The 19583-nt window shown below is 35.0% G+C and overlaps 2 protein-coding genes across 9 annotated transcripts in view; one reads left to right on the plus strand and one right to left on the minus strand.

Moving 5' to 3' along the window:
- The window catches only part of LOC309663364 (small membrane A-kinase anchor protein), a 285507-nt gene that overhangs the window by 147429 nt on the left and 118495 nt on the right, over positions 1-19583 (plus strand). For 3 of the 8 annotated variants that reach the window (XR_014265202.1, XR_014265203.1, XR_014265204.1), the window contains one exon: positions 4847-4913. The exons of the other annotated variants lie outside the window; for them this stretch is intronic. The gene's annotated coding sequence lies outside the window, so the exon portion shown is untranslated. Of the gene's footprint in view, positions 1-4846; positions 4914-19583 lie in introns of those variants that run through there. 8 annotated transcript variants of the gene reach the window in all.
- MSTN (myostatin) lies at positions 1428-12299 on the minus strand. The gene is made up of 3 exons (XM_082467247.1): positions 9261-12299; positions 7053-7426; positions 1428-5000 (listed from the first exon to the last, which is right to left on the minus strand). The coding sequence occupies exons 1-3, from the start codon at positions 9631-9633 to the stop codon at positions 4620-4622; spliced, it is 1128 nt and encodes a 375-aa protein (XP_082323373.1). The 5' UTR covers positions 9634-12299; the 3' UTR covers positions 1428-4619.

Genomic DNA, 19583 nt, shown 5'->3' on the forward strand with positions numbered 1-19583 from the left:
TTAGTTATATTACTGGATAGTATCCATGTGTCTTATATTTTAAAGTGATCGTTTGATATTTTAAATGGAATTCTTTTATCATGCTACATTTTTAATAAGTAGTATTGGAATGAATGATCAAACAAGTATAACTTATTTGATTTCTATTTCTTATGTAATTAATGTACAAATATAAATGCTACATTTCTTTGGGCAATTTGATTAATTTAATTTAGCCTCAGTTCCCTCTATGAAATGGACATAATAATAATACTTAACTTCCAGCATTATGAAGATAAAATTACATCATTAATGTGAGGGGACTTTGAAAGTTATTAATTATTAATTTATTATTATTTCAATTTGTATTACTGTACCCAGTAAAGTAGTGGTTTTAATCACATACTACCATAGATTTCCCATTAGGGTCTATTTGTCCAAGATAATCTCCAGGTTGATAAAAGATAGATGTAAACTGTTATAATCCTACGGACCTTTAGTTAGTGCCCAGTATTGACATTCCCCAGCTGACAAACCATGACTCAGAGCTTTTTTTTTGTTTTTAGCTCTCCTGCATTTTGTCTTTTGGAATCATTCTTCTCACTCTGACCCACCATCCACTCTACTCTAGCATTTCAGAACTCTTGTCTCAGTTTTTGAACCAATTCACTTTATGACTTTGAGCAACCCTCTCTTTAGACCTCAGTTCTGTCATATGTAAATTAGATGATCTCTAAGGTCTATTCCATCTCTCACATCCTATGACATTGACCCACTTCTATCTGTTTGTACATTTCTCTGCTTTGCTAATCACCTGCTCTTCTTCCACCTCATAATACCAACTCTAACCTCCCTCATTAAAATGCAGCCACACAACATTTGCAGAAACCAATGCTGAAAACATATACAAGGGTATATTACAAATTATAAACATTAAAAAATATAGTTTCACTCTTTCATTAGGACTTGTTGAAGAATTGGTGTAACCAGAGCAATGAATCATCGTGTCGAACTGCTCTGAATTGAAATTCAGACCAGCCACTGAGGTACCTCCTATTGTCTCAGTTCCTCAGAGTTCTCTTCTGTAAACTGGGGACAATAATGTCTCCTACATTGAGCGTGTCTAGAAAGTTCCTAGCACAAATCTGGTGCTCAGTAAATATTATCATCTCATACCCTCCTAATTCTGACACCCAGACATCAGAAGCCCTGATGATTTATTGATTTTGGTTTTGACACATAAAAAGAATGTGAGTTCATAATTTGAAGTGATTTTTATTCAGCTGTCTAGTTTAATCTATCACAGACTTGCCAGTTGATGACTGGATGATCTTTAAGAAACATAGAATGTTTTGGTAATTAGCAAGTGTTTTAGCCATGTTAAGACATCCAGGCTGATTTGATATTTATTTTCCTTTTCAAACATTCAACTGTTAAGGATTAAAACTAATTAATTGGGAAGCAGGCCCTTATAAGTATATTTTATTACTTCATAAAAAATTTTTATCTTAAGAAGGAAAATAAACTAGATTCTATGAATGAGCTCTAAGAAGACTCTGAGCTCCCTGAAATTATATGCAAAATTGTGAGTTTTCTTTTTCCTGGTGAGAGTGTCCCACCAGACCCAAAAGGGTCATTGACATTCTTAAATGAGTATATGGTGGTTTAAAGTGAAATAGATTTGTTTTCGTTTGGGGTATAGAATAATTGAGTTCTAATCTAGCTACTGTCAATGTCAAAATATTGCCTTTTTATTTTAAGAAAATAAAGTTCTCTACAGAAGTGCAAAAACCAACTTGAATACAAAAGGAACCATAGGGTTTGAAAGGGTTTTTTGTTTGTTTTTATTTTTACTGTGTTTTTTTTAACTCACATAGGTTTGTGGGAAGTATGAGAAGTATTACAAAACGTTCAGAATATTAAAACTGATACACTACATTGAACTTTACATAATTTTTTCTGAAAATTTCAGGGGTTAGTGTCACGTATCACAAGTGAATATTCTTAGGGTGCTGAAAATGAAAGTGACATGCCCATAGGCAGAATAGCAGAGCGCCTTTGCCATTCCTAGGACCTAGGCAAAATAGAAAAAGAAATGCCTAGGTCTTGTCACAAAACAAATTGGTCCTGATGCTTTCTTTCATGGTCATATGGGTTTTGAAGTGGGCTACCAAATGGAGAGGTTAGTGATGTGATCTTGGGGCTCCATGGTAAGGGTAAATATAAAGGTTGGGGAGTCCTGAAACTGGGTGCTTGGAAACAGAGGGTGTTCCTTCCTCACAGTTCCCACTGTAGGGATCAAGGTCCCCAGTTATTTGTGCTCCAGAGCCTAAGGTGTGCTAATGGGCCTGCTGACCCAGACTTTGAGGTCATGTATATTCATGGCCCTGGAAGAAGTATGTTCTGATATGTACAGCTGAAAAGTGGCCTTACCGCGTCACCGCAGTTGGCTCCTCCCCCAACAGGGGCAACTCCCTTACAGCTCCAGCCTTGTCAGTGTTAAATATGTCAGTATCAGAATTAGAAAAACTACTGCACTCTGTTTGTATGAGTGTAAATTGCTGTAATATCTTCCATGGTTATAATAATTATAAATTATTTATTTTAGAACCATAACACTAGACAAAATTTTAATCACCTCCCCCATTAGACATAGTCACTGCTTTAGAGCTAAGCTATTAAATTGGCCAGGGGTGGATTCTAGGCACTTTATAATTATTTTTCAATTCAGTTTGAAAATTTTTGCCCCCAAAACTCAGATAAATGTGCCAGTATCATTAAGTGCTAGGAAAAAGATGCAGTTTCCCTGTGTCCCTGTGGCTTCAGTAGAACTTGTAACTCTAGGACCATATACCCTTGCCAACTGCAATGCATTTGGAAATTGAACCTATGAAAACATATAAATAGTTTTCAGGTCAAGATAAAGAGAAATGAAACAGATGTAACTAGCCCTTGCTTTTGCATGTTTAAAGCAACTTGACCAGAACCAATTTAACAGGAATTTCACTCATGAGAAACTAGAGTAGCAGACCTAAAATTTCTAAACCAAACTTTTGTGCTAAATCATTAAACTTTTACAATAAAGTGAAAACCAAAAATCCAGAATTAATCATTATAACATAAAACTGTTGTGTCTTTCAAAAAACGTGAAAACACTTTAATATAATTTATATTATTTCTACACATTAGATGTAAGAAATAATTTCACTTAGTCATAAGTATAATGTATTTGATTAACAAAATCCTAATTTACAAAATAGAAGTAAATATATGTAGAAATATATTCATTATCAAATTATAAAATAAAATTAACAATTCTTAAGATATCATCAGTTTATTTTTCTGATTTCAGATAATAGAGTTAAATCATTTTGGTATGCTTAATAATATTTATAAGTATTAAAATAATGGAACGTTGAGATTTGAATACAATGACAGTAAACCATTGAAATTTCACATTCACATTATACAGCCATCATGAATCCGTAAGTGAATGTTAATAATGTAAAAAAATATAAAATGATTGTAATATAACCATCTAACCATTAGCATATGGAGTTTTAAGACCACATTTAATCAGCTAATTTGCTCCGAAATATAAGCATTTGCTTTTCTGTCATACATGAAATGTCTTTGTGCCTTAATACTTAATTTGAAATGTCCTTACTGTAAAAATATACCAAAGTAAATAAAAAAGGAGACATTTATTTACAAAACAATATTGTATACATATTATATAAATGCAATTGTTTCAAAGTCTTTTTATACAATATTGATAGAATCAGTCATTTCCATTATTTCATCATAAAAACTGCAGTGTTGCAAAGGCAGGCTATAATTTTGAAATTTTGATAAAAATGAATACTTTCTGGCTGCCTTGTAAATGCAGTTTCTCCAAGTATGCTACAGAATTGAATCCAGACCTCTAGAAAAATGATTTTTCTTTCATTAAAGAAAATCCGTTCCCCATTTGGAGGAGTATGAAAATGCACCTGAAGAAAGGAGAAACATTACTTTACTGAGTGTATTTTATTTGATAAACCTGATAACATCAGCCATTCAGCCTATTGTATTAGCACCATTGGCATGAATTGTTAATGTACTGTATCAATCAGAATAGGAATGGGAACTTGCACATGGTGTACCATCCCTATTTTTGTGGAATCTTATCTTACCAAGTATGCTATCATACAATATAAATTCAAGTGTTTAAGGATGATTCAAATAATGGTATATAACAATCCTGCATTTTACCAATACTACATATAGATTTTTCTGTAAATATTAAATGAAACTGTAAAGAAATAGACTTTAAAGCATACTCCTTTAATTCACCAGAACACAAGGAGAATTGCTTTCATTTACCTGCATATGTTGTGATATATATGAACATAAATGGAATTTGATCTCCAAGTTAAAAAACTCCGGAAATCATAAAACTTTTTATTGTATGATTTGTTTTGATGGTTAAATGCCAACCGTTGCATATATTCTCTCTTTTAGTTCATATACTGTAGCTTGTGCGTAAGTGACTGTAGCATACTCTAGGCTTACAGCCTGTGGTACATAATTTCACAGTTTCAAAATTGTTGAGGGGAAGACCTTCCACTTTTTAGGAAGTTATGAACCAAATATAAATCTCATGAGCACCCACAGCGATCTACTACCATGGCTGGAATTTTCCCATATATTATTTGTTCTTTGCCATTAAAATATAACATATTAATTGGGGACATCTTTGTGGGAGTACAACAGGGGCCTGCTGAACCTCTGGGGTTTGCTTGGTGCACAAGATGGGTATGAGGATATTTTTGTAAAAATACAAATTCACACTCTCCAGAGCAGTAATTGGCCTTATATCTTTTAGGTGCAATAATCCAATCCCATCCAAAAGCTTCAAAATCCACAGTTAGAGGGTAACGACAGCATCGAGATTCTGTGGAGTGCTCATCACAGTCGAGTCCAAAATCTCTCCTGGATCTTTTTGGTGTGTCTGTTACCTTGACTTCTAAAAAGGGATTCTGTATGAAAAGGAAAGAAGAGTTAGTAATAGATGCTGAAACACCTTCCTACATCAAGCACTCGTTGTTGAAGAAAGAAACTAATCATTTTGCTTCTGCCACATTTGTTTTTATGTTTTAATGTTGCCACAGCATTAAAGAATTTTAATTTACACTAGGCTTGATACTTCCCTTATGGCTCAAAAGACTATAGCAGCAATACAGATTCCCCTGTGGTCAGATCTTTGTCTTGCTTATTCTTGTTTTCCCCAGTTTGAGTGTCCGAATGCCTGGCACATAATAGATGCTCTGAAAATATTGTTGGCAAGAAAGGGAGAGAGGGAGGAGAAGAGAAAGGGAGGAGGGAAGAAAGGAGGAAGGGGAAAAGCTAGCTTCTCTCTTCCTGCTTGTTGGTTAAATATGGTGGCTAAATATGTCTGATGACTCCTGGAGGGATAGGTATACTCATCCATCCTCCATTCACTAGATCTTATTCAGGGATCCTTGGATATTAACGCCAAACCAAAATAGTTACCACCCAGCACTGTACAGATTGTAATGGGAGAAGGGAAGGTAGGGTGATGAAGGTAGCGGTAGGTATATTGGGTTGGAACGACCAACTCCAAGAGAGGGAGGGACAGATTCAGAAGAAGATACGATAATATTTCCTTTATTCTTTCACTGAAAAATGTTTCTGTTCAGATATTTAAACAATAATTTGCTAATCCTTCCCCCGCCCCAATCTTTTCATGCATTTGAGACATTTTTCTTTTTATATGGAAAAGTCTGAGGAATACATCGTATTAACCATCTGCTTAATAATAAATAAAACCTCTGTCACATCACCAGCTTTGATCATTAAAATGCTGTCTATAAAAAAGAACACATTCCTAAATAATTAATAGTAGTTTTTATCCTGTATCAAAATCAAAATAGACCTGGTAATTATTGGTATTTAAGATTATAAAAAATAATAACATCATTTTGGGAGTCAGTAACATTTTATGTAGCATATTTAAAGAAAAATAGATCATTTGGAAAATTGTATAATCTCTTAAAGACTATGTTTTCATTTAAAGTAGATATGACTTACTAATTATATATTCTTTACAAACAAGACCATTTAAAAACTAAAAAGAACACATTGCTTGCAAGTATAATCTTTTGTTGTAAATTATATCAATAAATGGAAGTAAAAGATATGGTCACATTAAATAAGTTTTTGAAAACAGAAGTAAACACAAGCATAGATAAGCCAGAAGAGTGAGTAACTCTAAATTTATACTAGGTTTTAAATGGTTTTTATTAATTTTTATAATATATAAGGCATTGTCTTCTGTTTGACCTGATATTAAATTAGTTGACATTACCTAAGTAAACTCTTGCAAAAGAATAGTAAGACAGTTCAGAAATAAGCTGGGTGGTACAGGTTAACTACCCTGAAATTTTAAATTTTATTAGGGGTAATTCACAGAGTAATCCACATATACATCAGTGCATCAACAGCCTAGAAAATAAGGAACATTTATCTTGAGGGATCTTAAATATAGTATATTTAATAGCATATACGTCTAAACATATTGTATTTAGTTAGTTGCTATAATTAAAAGCATTTTATTTCAATTATAATTTTTAGAGTTTATTTTTTTCCACTTTATTAAGCCAAAAAAATGTTAACACGTTTGGCACTCTTCTAGGGAAAAAAATGTTTTGTTGGGTAGGTCCTAGAATCCACTATGAAGACTTCATGTTTTTATTTATATAATCATATAGCACATCAATGAAAAACACTTTATATTTCATTCCCAATTCAAAAGAATTCCTAAAGAAGTTAAGGACTATGGTGTAACTTTTTTCTTTAAGTCCTCATGCAAACTAAAAGTATCAAGAGAGTGTTTCATAGGATATGAAATTGGACACCTACTTTTATTGGGTACAGGGCTACCATCGGGGTAAGATACCTTTTTCCGGCTTATGAGCATAGGAAACTGGTAGTTGTTTTTCACTACTATTCATTCACATTATGAATAAAAACATAAGGTTTTTAGAATGTTATTTTCAGTAATCACTTACCAGCCCATCTTCTCCTGGTCCTGGGAAGGTTACAGCAAGATCATGACCATTCTCATCTAAAGCTTTGATTTCAATGCCTAAGTTGGATTCAGGTTGTTTGAGCCAATTTTGCAACACTGTCTTCACATCAATGCTCTGCCAAATACCAGTGCCTGGGTTCATGTCAAGTTTCAGAGATCGGATTCCAGTATACCTTGTACCGTCTTTCATGGGTTTGATGAGTCTCAGGATTTGCACAAACACTGTTGTAGGAGTCTTGACTGGCCTCAGATATATCCACAGTTGGGCCTTTACTACTTTATTGTATTGTATTTTAGAGCTAAATTTAAAGAAGCAACATTTGGGTTTTCCTTCCACTTGCGTTAGAAGATCAGCTATAAATGAATAAGAAAAAAAAAGAGTTACTGAAATCATTTTTCATGACAGATGAATAAACTCCTCCATATTAATCAATGAGCATGTTTATTGGAATAATGTGTGCACAACTAGTCTTTTAAAATGAAAAAAAATATGTAGAATTTCATTCATAACTCAGAAAACTATCAAATAAAATAATTACTATAGCTTTTCAGATTTTCTTAGATGTATGTTTTTTCAGCTGTTTAGGAGGAACCTACTTCCTCTCCAGAGAACTGTGGACTAAGGAAAATTCTATTAAGGAATGAAAAGTGGATGAAATTTTAAGATGATGATGATTAGAGAGAACAAGAGACACTGTGGAGGAACATCCACTTAGAATTCTTTGGGAATCTGAGTAGTTACACTTACTGAGCAGCTGTACCAATCAGTCTGGAAGAAGGAACCCTTCCCCCAGGCCTGAATTACCTGGGGACAAGACACTGAGCAACTGAGCCTCAGGAATTAGTAGAAAATATAGTACATCTGTTATGTTTGGGTGCTGGGATAGCCTTTTAAAGGAACAAAGCTAGCAGGTAAGTAGCACCAAAATCTAAATGTTGCATTCAGGCTCTCTCAAAACTTAGAAAACATTGTCTTTAGGGCCAGGCTGTCATTGTAAGCAGAAGCACTTAGAAATTTCTTTCCTTTTGGTTTTCCAAGATTGTTTATAAATAAGGCAAATCTACTCCAGGATTATCTGATAGCACAGTCTTAAAGGAAAATTATTCGTTGCATTATAACCTAATTACTTAATAAGAAAAACAATATTTTGAAACTGTTTTGAGTCCAGTTTAAAGTGGGTAAAGCACTCTATAAAGCAAGATCACAGACATATGGCACAAAACTCTTTCTTGTCATGCCTTCTCTGTTAAGGTGCCTGTCCCCCTTTCCTTGAGTATAGTTTTGAACTGCCTGCAGCAGGAATGGTATGACGTGTATTATCTTCCAGAAGCAATGTAGATACTACAGGTAATAGTCCTCCCTCCTATGAAGAGTAAAATAATACTTTAGGAGGTTATTAAGCATGTGCCTGCCTGGAAATATGCAGGTCGGGTACTCTTAACAATAGTACCATGGTCAAGGTATAAGTGGGACTTTGTGAGCCATAGCCTACTCAATTAAAATGTTTTATTTCTTAGCATTTTCTGATAATTAGCTCATGATTATTATTATGCTATGTTTACTTCATCATTGCTCTTAGTAATACATTAAATTTATAAAAAATATTTTTTCATATTTTCCAGTGTTGTAATAGCTTTCAAAATTAGATACCTTTAATTTGTGAAGAACATAAAAACACTGTGAGAAATAGTTTTGAATAACAGAAGTCATTCTAGGTGTTCAGCAAATGCCCAAATAGTCTTCAACATCTACAAATTTCTTCTGTTCTCTTTATTATGAAAAAAGCTGTTATTATAAATGCATATTTCAGACAACCAAATGCAGTTATGAAATTTCATGTAGTTAAAAAATTTCAAGTTTTTCACATTGCTTGTAGTATCTCCCAATCCTTACCTTGGTGATATTAAGCTGTGAAAGTGTAAGCATGTTATAGTTGTCATATTAAACATGCAAGCATTTTATTTTTTATTTTTAGCTTTTTAGCTCTCTAAGGAAACAGATTATGCAGCAGCTTTCAGTCTCATTAGTATATTTCTCATGAAATCTTGAAAAAAAAGAAACTCTTTTCCCTCCTACTTACATACAAGCCAACAGCTTGTTAAAAGAGCCTGAAAATAGATCGGTTTCTCATAAACACTAGAACAGCAGTCAGCAGAACTGTTGCTCTACACTAATAGGACTACTCACACTCTGTGGGCATGGTAATGACCGTTTCCGTCGTAGCGTGGTAATCATCATCTTCCAAGGAGCCGTCACTGCTGTCATCTCTCTGGACATCGTACTGATCAATCAGTTCCCGGAGTGGAGGAGCTTTGGGCAAAAGTTGTCTTATAGCATCTTTGCTGATGTTAGGAGCTGTTTCCAGGCGAAGTTTACTGAGGATTTGGATTTTTATGGCTTCTAGTCTTGAGGATTTAGTGTTTTGTCTCCACATACATGCATTACACAGCCCCTCTTTTTCCACATTTTCCTTTTGCTCGCTGTTCTCATTCAGATCCACTGGACCAGCAACAATCAGCATAAATAGGTAAATATAAACATAGATTTGCAGTTTTTGCATGATTTTAAAATCAGTACAATCTTTTCCCTTGTTCTTATTTCTTCCTTTTACTTTTCTTTTGCTTTTGAGTAATGCCAAGCAAAATGTTAATGCCTGCACAGTCTGAGAGACAACTTGCCACACCAGTGAATCTTTTATACTGTATTCCAAGTGGCTTTTTATATTCCAACTTTGATGAGACAAGTGTCGTCAGGATCTATGATTGGCTCTTGCTCCACAATGAATCTCGCTGTCAGAGGTTAAAACCCTGTCTGTCACAAGTCACCAAACAGTATTTTGTTACAGTCAAGGGTGAGCTGATTCATTTGACTACTTCATAAAAGAAATAAATCTACAAATAATGAAAGATATATGTGACATTTGAAAAATTAAAATCTATGTTAACAATAATATAAACTACACTTAGATCTTGTTCATCTTTATATGTGAAACTTTAAAATTATAATTTAAATAAGTAAATCTTAATTTACACTTCATACTTAAAAAGTTGAAATGTCTTTTCCTCAAAAAATAAAATGATTTTATATTATTTAGGCAAGGATTTGAAGTAAAAGAATTTTTATTTGTTGTAGTAAATTATTTTTAGTACTGTGTAATTAGGGAAATACAGATTTAAATTTTAAATTTAAAGTTAAGATAGTGATACTAGTAAAAGATTTCTCGCTATAATTTGAGAAACTTGTTTTCCTGAATGAATTCTTAACACATAATGAAGATCATACTTTTTAATATTAAACTGCTCATGGAATTATTTTTAAATAATTTAATATCTTTTATTCATATGAAAATTGTGTTCAGTTTTTGACTGATTACTATTATTTCCTATCCCAAAGTTGCAGATTAATATTGCTCAGAGGATGTGTTTTTTCATTGTTTATTACCAAGAGGATAATGTCAGCTATCTGAACTTAGAATAAGCTTAGAATAACTTAGAATAAGCTTAAGATAATGAATTTTATGACTGGTAATGAAGTTTTCCTCAGATTTCCAGTGGTAAAAGAAAAAACATAGTATCTACTCTCTATAAATTATATCCAAATATTGTGGACACATAAAAGGAAAGGAGCACCATAATAAAGGGTGCCCATTTTTCTATTTCCCAATACTGTGCTAGGTTTGCACCCCTTTGCCAGTTTCTCATTTGACCAGAGGGCAGACACCTGGCAGGGATTTGGTGTAAGGTCTGGGAGCAGAGAATAGAGCTTTTTGTTCTCTAAATTTAAGTGGCCTCTGTAGGGATCAAACTCTCAACCTTAGCTTTGGGAGCCACAAGATCTAATCAAATGAACTATTAAAGAGCTAAACAAACATAGCCAGCGAGAAACAGAAGCTGTTTCCAGGCCACAGGAGATTTATTCTTCCTACTTCTTTTGGGGAAGCTAAGGACTCCTGAGAGAGTTAATCCATTACTTTTTTTTCCAAGAGAATGCAGTGGTTCATATCAAATATTCATTTTTTTAGGTCACTACTTTTGCACATTGTACACTAATTTACTGCCTCAGTGCACTAAAATGCAACTCAGTAGCCTGAAAAGTTAATGCATTTTCATCAAATTCTTAAGAGGTATCTACATCTCTTGAGAAAAAATGGCCTTACATAATGCATTAGATTTGCCCATCATTAAAGATTAAGGAAAACCAGACACAAACCAGATGCCCTGAAAGATTTCAGATATTCATTGTTGTGGAGCGGTATTAGATCAGGTTTATAAAGTTTTATTTGTTTGGTAAATTTATTTTTCACCATATAAATCTTTGTAATGTTATAATGATTGTAGCATATGCTTCTATATACTTCTGAGTAAATCAAATCTTTTTTTTTTTTAACTCTATTAGAATTGCATAGCAGTTGGGACCTCAGTTTCTGCAGTCAGATAGACCTGAGTTCAAATCTCAATTTTGCCACTTCTAACTATGTAATGATGGATGAGATACTTAACTTCTCTAACCTTCAGTTTCCTCATAGAGTTTTGGGGGGGGATGTAATTCAATAATACATGTAAATTGCTGAGTATTCTGCCTGTCACACAGTAAGTGATTGATAACTAGTACTTGAGCACTTGGTCTTTGTTTCATGCAGAGGGGTTTGAGATTATGCTTAAATTTATCCTCCACATGAACTAGAACTGCTTCAGTTTGTAGCTGCCAATTATCAATTCACGTAGGCTAGCTCTCTAGTAAAATGTTCTAAGGCAGCCCTATCGCAAGGCACATTTCAACTGTTTATTCTTACTACCTGGAATAGAGGAAACAAAGATCGTCATTTCCACATGGTCGATGCTCATTACTCACGGATTCCACGTTTGCAAATTTGTCTCATTGCCGAAACTTATTTTTTACTCCGTAATCAATACTCGTAGCGCTTTTATAGTCATTCACACACATGCACAGAGCAGCGAAAAATTTGAGGCTTCCAACACACAGGATCCCAGTTCAGGTCAACCAAGGCAATTCTCCGCCTTGTTTCAGCCCTCATGCTTATTAATAAGTGCCCTTTTTGCAATCTATATAGCACCATTTTTTTTCACATTTTTGTGTGGTTTTTTTGGGGTGAGTCTGCTGTTCAAAGTGGCCCCCAAGCATAATGCTGAAGTGCTGTGCTCCTAGGCACAGGGAGGCTGTGATGAAAAGTAAATAGAATGGTGGTTGCCAGGGACTGGAGGAGGGGTGGGGGAAAGCCATTGTTCAATAGATACAGAGTTTTCAATTGGGAAGATCAAAAAGTTGTGGAGATGGATGTTGCTTATGGTTGCACAACAGTGTAAATGTACTTAATGCCACTGAACTGTACAGTTAAAAATGGTTAAATAGTCAATTTTGTTATGTATGTTTTACCACAATTTTTGAAAAAGAAGGTTGTGATAGAACTTAGGGAAAAAAATCTCCTTATGGAAAATATGTGTGTTATGTAAGCTTTGTTCAGGCTTCAGTTATAGGGCTTTTGGCTGTGAATCCAATGTTAATGAATCAGCAATCTATATTAAATAAGATATTTTAAAACAGAAATGCACATAAAGCAAGGTTATATATTGATTGGTGGACGAAAATGTGACCAGATGCTGACAGGATGTAACCTTGTGTTTCCCCTAGGAGCAGTGGCTCAGTAATCACTCATTCAGTGTTGGCAGTGATTTGATAGAACATAACTACTATGAATATTGAGAATCAACTATATTCAATCAGTGCCTCTAGACATCAGTAATGAATGAGTTAAGAGGTCCTCAAGAAGTTTCAAGAACATATATTTCTTCTCCAGTGTCAGTGACAACAACCTTCCCAAGGCCCCAGAGCAGGAAAGGTTCACCAGCAGTAGGAACCTTCACTGTGGTCTGACTGCTGGAGGCCTGGCTTTGGCTGCTTTCATGAAGACAGGACTGTGTCATTAGGATGAGTGAGTAGAGAATTCCTTCTAGTTGATGGGAGGGCATGGTCGACCAGCTTATTGGCTTTGTCTTAGGTTTGCCATCTTTGAAAGCAGTTTCTCACAGGAGTCAATTTAGGTGGCCAGTTCACCTCTTCACAAGACTTGTATTTTTCTTTCCCACTGTTCTTCTTTGTACTGGGTGGGCCTTACATTTCTGTAACCATAAGTAAGGTAGGAAGCAAACTTCTCTCTTCTCTCTTACAAATACCAGGGGGGGATGTTTCAAAACAACTTTGAGAGTATAAGGCATATTTCCCAAAAAACATTTATGATTTTACTCTTTGCAGTCTGGGAACTACTGAGTGCATTAACGTAAAAGCTTGCCAGAAGTTTAATGAGGTGGCCAAAGAAAGGAGGAGACTAGGAATTAGAATAAGATTGAATCATGAAAAATTCAACTCTGCTGTGGGAAAAAAGCAGAAAGTTGTATTTTATCTGATCACTCTTGCCACTTCCTTGTGATGATAGCCCTTTGGTATCACACTGTTCTGATTATGCTTAAGGCCAGAAGAAAATTGTATAGTGCTCAACTCACATAACAGCATGAGAAAGGTAGTCATCTCACAGTGGCAATACCTGATTATCCATGCTTTCAATAGATTACAGAACAAAAATGAACAAAAACAAAAGTATCCTTGAGCCAGGGAGTAGCAGTATAGGAATAGCAGACAGGAGATCTGGAATATAGTTCTGGGGTTGTTGCTGACATTTTATGTGACCTTGAATAAGTCATTTGGCAAAGCTGTCATTTATGTATGCATGTATGTATGTACTGTGGACCCTTGGACAACACGGGTTTGACCTGAGAGGGTCCACTTACATGCACATTTTTCGCTAAATGTGTACTACGGTACTACACCATCTGTAGTTGGTTGAATCCTCAGATGCAAGAACCTTGGATACGGAGGGCTAACTGTAAAGTTATATACAGATTTTCAACTGGAAGACCAGTTGGCACTCCTAACCCCTGCGCTGTTTGAGTGTTAACTGTATTAATTCATTTATTATTTTATGAAATATTCTAATGCCTATTATGTGCCTGGTACCATGCTAGATTCTGAGGAGAAAACAGTGAGCCAGACAGAAACAGTCACTGTCTTCGTGAAGCCTACAATCTAGTCTCTTCAATATAAAACAGGAAGAAATTTGATGAGCTGGGCCGTTTAACTTGAGGTGTATCACCTAAAACAGTAGTTCTCACACTTCTTGGTCTCAAGATTGCTTTACTCTGAAAAGTTATTTAGGATCCTCAAAAGCTTTTGTTTGTGTGGGTCATATCTATCAATATTTAACATATTATAAATTAAAAATGAGAAATGTTAGAATATAGACGTATGCAAGCATATATTCTATTTGCTGGCAGAGCGATGATGCCGTCACATATCATGGAGCCTCTGGAAAAACCCCACTATACATATAAGAAAAAATGAGAGTAGCAAGAAAATGTTAGCATTGTTATGAAAATAGTTTTTACTCCACAGATTCTCTGAAAGGGTCTTCACTCCAGGGATCCCCAGACCACACTTTCCCCCAAAGTAATACATTTTATACTGCTTCAATTGAATTTTTTCCCTCTAACTTGAAGTCCCCTCATCTTAATATCTATAGTTGTACTTTTAATGAGACCTCAAACATGGTTATTTTTAGACACTGTGTATTTATTTACTGATACATAATTATTGCCAAGAGCAGAAATATAAATTTTATTGTTTTATAATCACCAACTACTAACTTGTAGGTTCTCTAGAGGACATTTGCACAACATTTGTCAATTCTAGGGTGTAGGCTGCAATCTGGTCTTGAGGGATTTCTTTAGTTGGTTTTCAGGTCAGTCTTGAGGTGATAACATTCATATTATGGCAGTGTGTCATAATAATGTCCCAGTTAACAAAACGTTTGCATTCCATTGTCCTTTAGAGGTAGTATTAATTCAGGAAAGCTTCAAAATGTGATTTCTCTCCTCCTTCCTTTCCAAAGTGGGAACTCTAGTTTATTCATTATACATTTGAAATACAAAGAATAAAAATTAAGTTATAATTTTGCTTCCTCTTTTTTCCATTGTAAAAAGAGACTAGACTCAAAAGACTTAGTGTTAGTGTTAATTATATAGATTATTACAATTCTCAAATGTGTTTACTGATAACTGAACCAATAAATGAATGAATGTCTCCTTAAATACAAGAAAGTTCAACTTTCTAATTTTTCAGTAGGTATACTTTTATATTCATAATATATTGTTATGTTTATATACTTTTTTTTAAATAATTAATTAATTAATTAATTTTTGGCTGTGTTGGGTCTTCGTTTCTGTGCGAGGGCTTTCTCTAGTTGTGGCAAGTGGGGGCCACCCTTCATCGCGGTGCGCGGGCCTCTCACTGTCGCGGCCTCTCGTTGCGGAGCACAGGCTCCAGACGCGCAGGCTCAGTAGTTGTGGCTCATGGGCCTAGTTGCTCCGCGGCATGTGGGATCTTCCCAGACCAGGGCTCGAACCCGTGTCCCCTGCATTGGCAGGCAGATTCTCAACCACTGCGCCACCAGGGAAGCCCTGTTATGTTTATATTTATAGACTTTCTGAATGGCTCTTGTTGTGTTTTCGGTTTGCTCTGTGGTTCATAACATTTCTATTGGGTTCCCTCTTACTCGCCCTCGTAGAGAGTACCAGTACTGGGAGGTCCCTGTGTGTCCTTGCCACCTCTAGCAGTTCTGTGCTAGCGCACCGAACACTCGAACATTCCACTAGAACTTTTGCATTCAATGATTTGTGACTATGCAGAGACACTGTGTAACTATTAACAAGACCTTGCTAGGGAGTGACCATGCTCACTGTGACACCACTATTTAAGACTACCAGAGTCGTTACCCAACACAGGTTCTATTTAGTTCAAATTGAGTCAAAAGCAGCCAGAGAGCAGAAAAGAAATCTCAGAAGGGCAGTGTGTGTGTGTGTGTGTGTGTGTGTGTGTATGTGTGTGTGTGTAGGCAAGGCAAAGGCTGAACAATCTTCTTTGCCTTGACCCGGTAGGGAGACTGTGAACTGATTATGTGTGTTATAGTCTCCTCCTTATCCATATTCTTTGTTGTAAAGTACTCCTTCTCTCCCTGCTTTCTCCTTATACCAGCAGGAAAGCATTTTCCCCTGAAACTGGGATAGAATTTATTGCCTCAGTTTACCCCAAGGCATAGCTCCTTGAATAGCCAGCCCAGGTGGGCCAGAAATCAACCTATTTCCCAGAATGCTCTTTCCAACTAAGTTCCTTAGCTTCCCAGGGGTGTCTATGAGTTCCGTAAGTAATTTCAAAATATATACTTAGTTTTTAAAATTAATTTTTATTGGAGTATAGTTGACTTACAATGTTGTGTTAGTTTCTGCTGTACAGCAAAGTGAATCGGTTATACATATACATATATCCACTCTTTTTTAGATTCTATTCCTCTATAGGTCATTACAGAGTATTGAGTAGAGTTACCTGTGCTATACACTAGGTTCTTACTAGTTATCTATTTTATATATAGTAGTGTGTATATGTCAACCCCAATCTCCCAATTTATCCCTCCTCCCCCTTTCCCCCTTGATAACCATAAGTTTGTTTTCTACATCTGTGACTCTATTTCTGTCTTGTAAATAGGTTCATTTGTATCATTATAAAACCTAATTTTTGATGTATATTCTGGATCATCCAGATAACCACCTTACATCTTTGATGTCTTCATTTTATACAGTGTCTACAAATACAGTGTCTACAGTGTTATTTTAAAAAGTGTTTACAATTGAGTTTTTTACTATAATCAAGTTGGCTTCAAGTGTCATCTAAAGTGATAGGGGTTGACTTTTATCTATGAGAGTTCTCGAAAAAATTGTTTTTCCTTGAGAATGAATCTTTACATTATTCAAGCTATGAGGACCTGGCTCAAATAATTTCTTTATTCTATTAATAGCAAGTAAGCACAGCTACTGAAGTCCTTTGCCCAAAGGCAGTGGCTGGTGTCTGGAAAAAGTCTGTGATTCACTAATTTTAGCCCCTTTTACTGGACTTGAATTTTATTTTTGTTTATGTTGAATGTACATGCAGTGAGATAGCATGCAGGGATGTCTCAAATTCCCTGATATAATATATAGCAGTCTCTAGTTGGGCTCTCAAATTTGCTACATCTACATGCTCACTTTTGGTCTAAACTTCCACACCATTGCCCACCTCTCTGGATTAAGAAGGCACAGAAATTTCTGCCTGCAGTTATACATTTGTCCCCAAGTTTAACGAAGTAAAATTTTAAAAATTTACAGATGAGAAACAGAGTATAAGGAGTTCATTTTCATTATTTTGGATGACTGATTTCCTTCATGATGGTTTTGTTTATTTTAGAATAAGCACGTGATTTCTGGAGCAGATGAAATATAGATTGAATTGGCACAATTACACCTTTAGTTTTGAAATCTTTACCCTCCCTTATTATTAAGATAAGCCTTCCAGCAAACAACCACTCCCCAAGAGAAAATCTTGCAATTTTCAGGGTTTTGTTCTGGGGGAACTTTGGAAACCATTGACTCAATACAGAGTATGTTTCTGCACATAAAAAATTTTTTTAAATTTTTTTTAGATTTGGTTTTTAAATTTAAAGTCTTAAAACACTTTAAAAAAATTAACTCCCTCTTTACTCAGTTAGTGACTTGGAAGTAGTGATAGCCATGAAAGAATTCAGTTCTTTTCAAGAGTATTCAGAAAATGTTTTCTTATTTCCTTGGAATTGCCTAAAGCATTGTTTTTCATAATTCGCAGAAGATTGGCTTTCAGAGGCACTCTGTTTCCAAATTCTTTTGTAAATTCCTAGAAAGACCTCTCTAAAAATTTATTCATTTGTTTATTTATTCATTTATTTGTTCATTAAACATTTACTGAGCACCTGGTTTGTGATAGAGACTATGCCAAGAACTAGAGACAGGAAAAAAAAAGATGCTTTTTGTCTAAGGAAAAAGAATTGAATTCTAGTAGATTATCATATCTAATGTACTCCTGAACAGATGGAGAAACTGAGGTCCAGAGAAAGGTTACATGACTTAAATAAGAATTAAATTAAAAACAGTTTATTTGATTCACAAAGGCAATTGGCATTGAAATACTTTGGAAGCACCAGTACTTCTTTTATATTGAGTTAGGAATTTTTTTAATATTCTAAAATTAACAAATAGGGTCAGTGCCCAATTTCCTGGGTCAACGCCACAGTGGTGCCCTTTGTTCTTGGACCCAGTCCATAGTCTGGCTTGGCAACTGAAAGACCCAGTGACCTGAGTTTGGCAATTAGTGTAGGGGTTTTAGTGTCTACTGACTAAAAGTACTTTGTATACCCATTTGCTCAGATATTAGGGGTTAGCCTTTCGTTACAGAACATTACTACTTCTGTCAAACTCATTTTTCGCTATTTTGAATTATATATTTACATTCTTGAAATTTTAAATTAATAAGTCAGAAGTTTTTAGTAATTTTAACTATAAAAAGTTCTATCTGACTTTCTTATTGGTTTAAAAATAGATACAATCTTGAATTACAGTAAAAACATTGTCATTTAATGTGAATGTCCATAAACATGAACATTCTGGCCCCTGCTGGGAACTCTAAGAACTACATCACCTGTACTATCAATTTTTCTAAGGGACTTCAGGTTAAACCTTGAATTCAGTTTTATATATCTTCTCTGTTTTTTTTATATCATCCCAGAATTTACTGATAAAATCCATAAGTAAGGCATTACTATTATTAAGACTCAAAATCTGTGTTAAATATTGGACATTTTTACATGATACAATGAATTTAAATCCACTGTAATACAATCAAATATTCTACCTTAATTTTAAATATGAATAAATCTAATATTTTCCATCTTCACTCAGACTCAGAGGAGAAATCCAATGAGAGAACAGGTGAAATTTATTTATTTATTTATTTATTTTTATTGGGGTATAGTTGTTTTACAGTGTTGTGTTAATTTCTACTGTACAGCAAAGTGGAGTTCCCTGTGCTCTACAGCAGGTTCTTATTAGTTATCAGTTTTATACATATTAGTGTATACATGTCAATCCCAATCTCCCGATTCATCCCGCCCCCCCGCCCTACTCCGCGCTGCTTTCCCCCCTTGGAATCCATAGGTTTGGAGAACAGGTGAAATTTAAATACTTGATAAAACGTGGTAAAGACTGCTTAGAATTTCATTTCATCACATATTTATTTAACACTCACCGTTTAGTTGTGGGTAGGCGCTGAGTATATTTATGTACAACATTGCCCTGCCCCTAGAGAAGAGTGGGTAATAGTTATAAACAGCACTTGAGCAAGTGCAAAGTAATGGAATAGAGTATGGACTAAGGGCCAAACCAACCGTTTCTTGGGTGTAGCTGGAATGGTAGGTACATGGGATACTTACTAGTACAAAGTGGAGAATAAATAGGAGACTGGAAACAAGATTATAAAACCTCCCCTCTCCAAAACCTATGAATAAATAAACACATTTGCCAGCCAGTAACTATGAGCTCTCTG

Source organism: Balaenoptera physalus (assembly GCF_965194825.1).
Source record: "Balaenoptera physalus genome assembly, chromosome: 6".
NCBI classification, from domain to species: domain Eukaryota; kingdom Metazoa; phylum Chordata; class Mammalia; order Artiodactyla; family Balaenopteridae; genus Balaenoptera; species Balaenoptera physalus.

Coding starts and splice junctions, on each gene's coding strand:
- MSTN (XM_082467247.1), bottom strand. CDS start 9,633: ATGCAAAAACTGCAAATCTATGTTTATATTTACCTATTTATGCTGATT. Junction 7,427..9,260: donor CATTACCATGCCCACAGAGT/GTGAGTAGTCCT, acceptor ATTCATTTATAG/CTGATCTTCTAACGCAAGTG. Junction 5,001..7,052: donor GACCAGGAGAAGATGGGCTG/GTAAGTGATTAC, acceptor CTTTTCATACAG/AATCCCTTTTTAGAAGTCAA.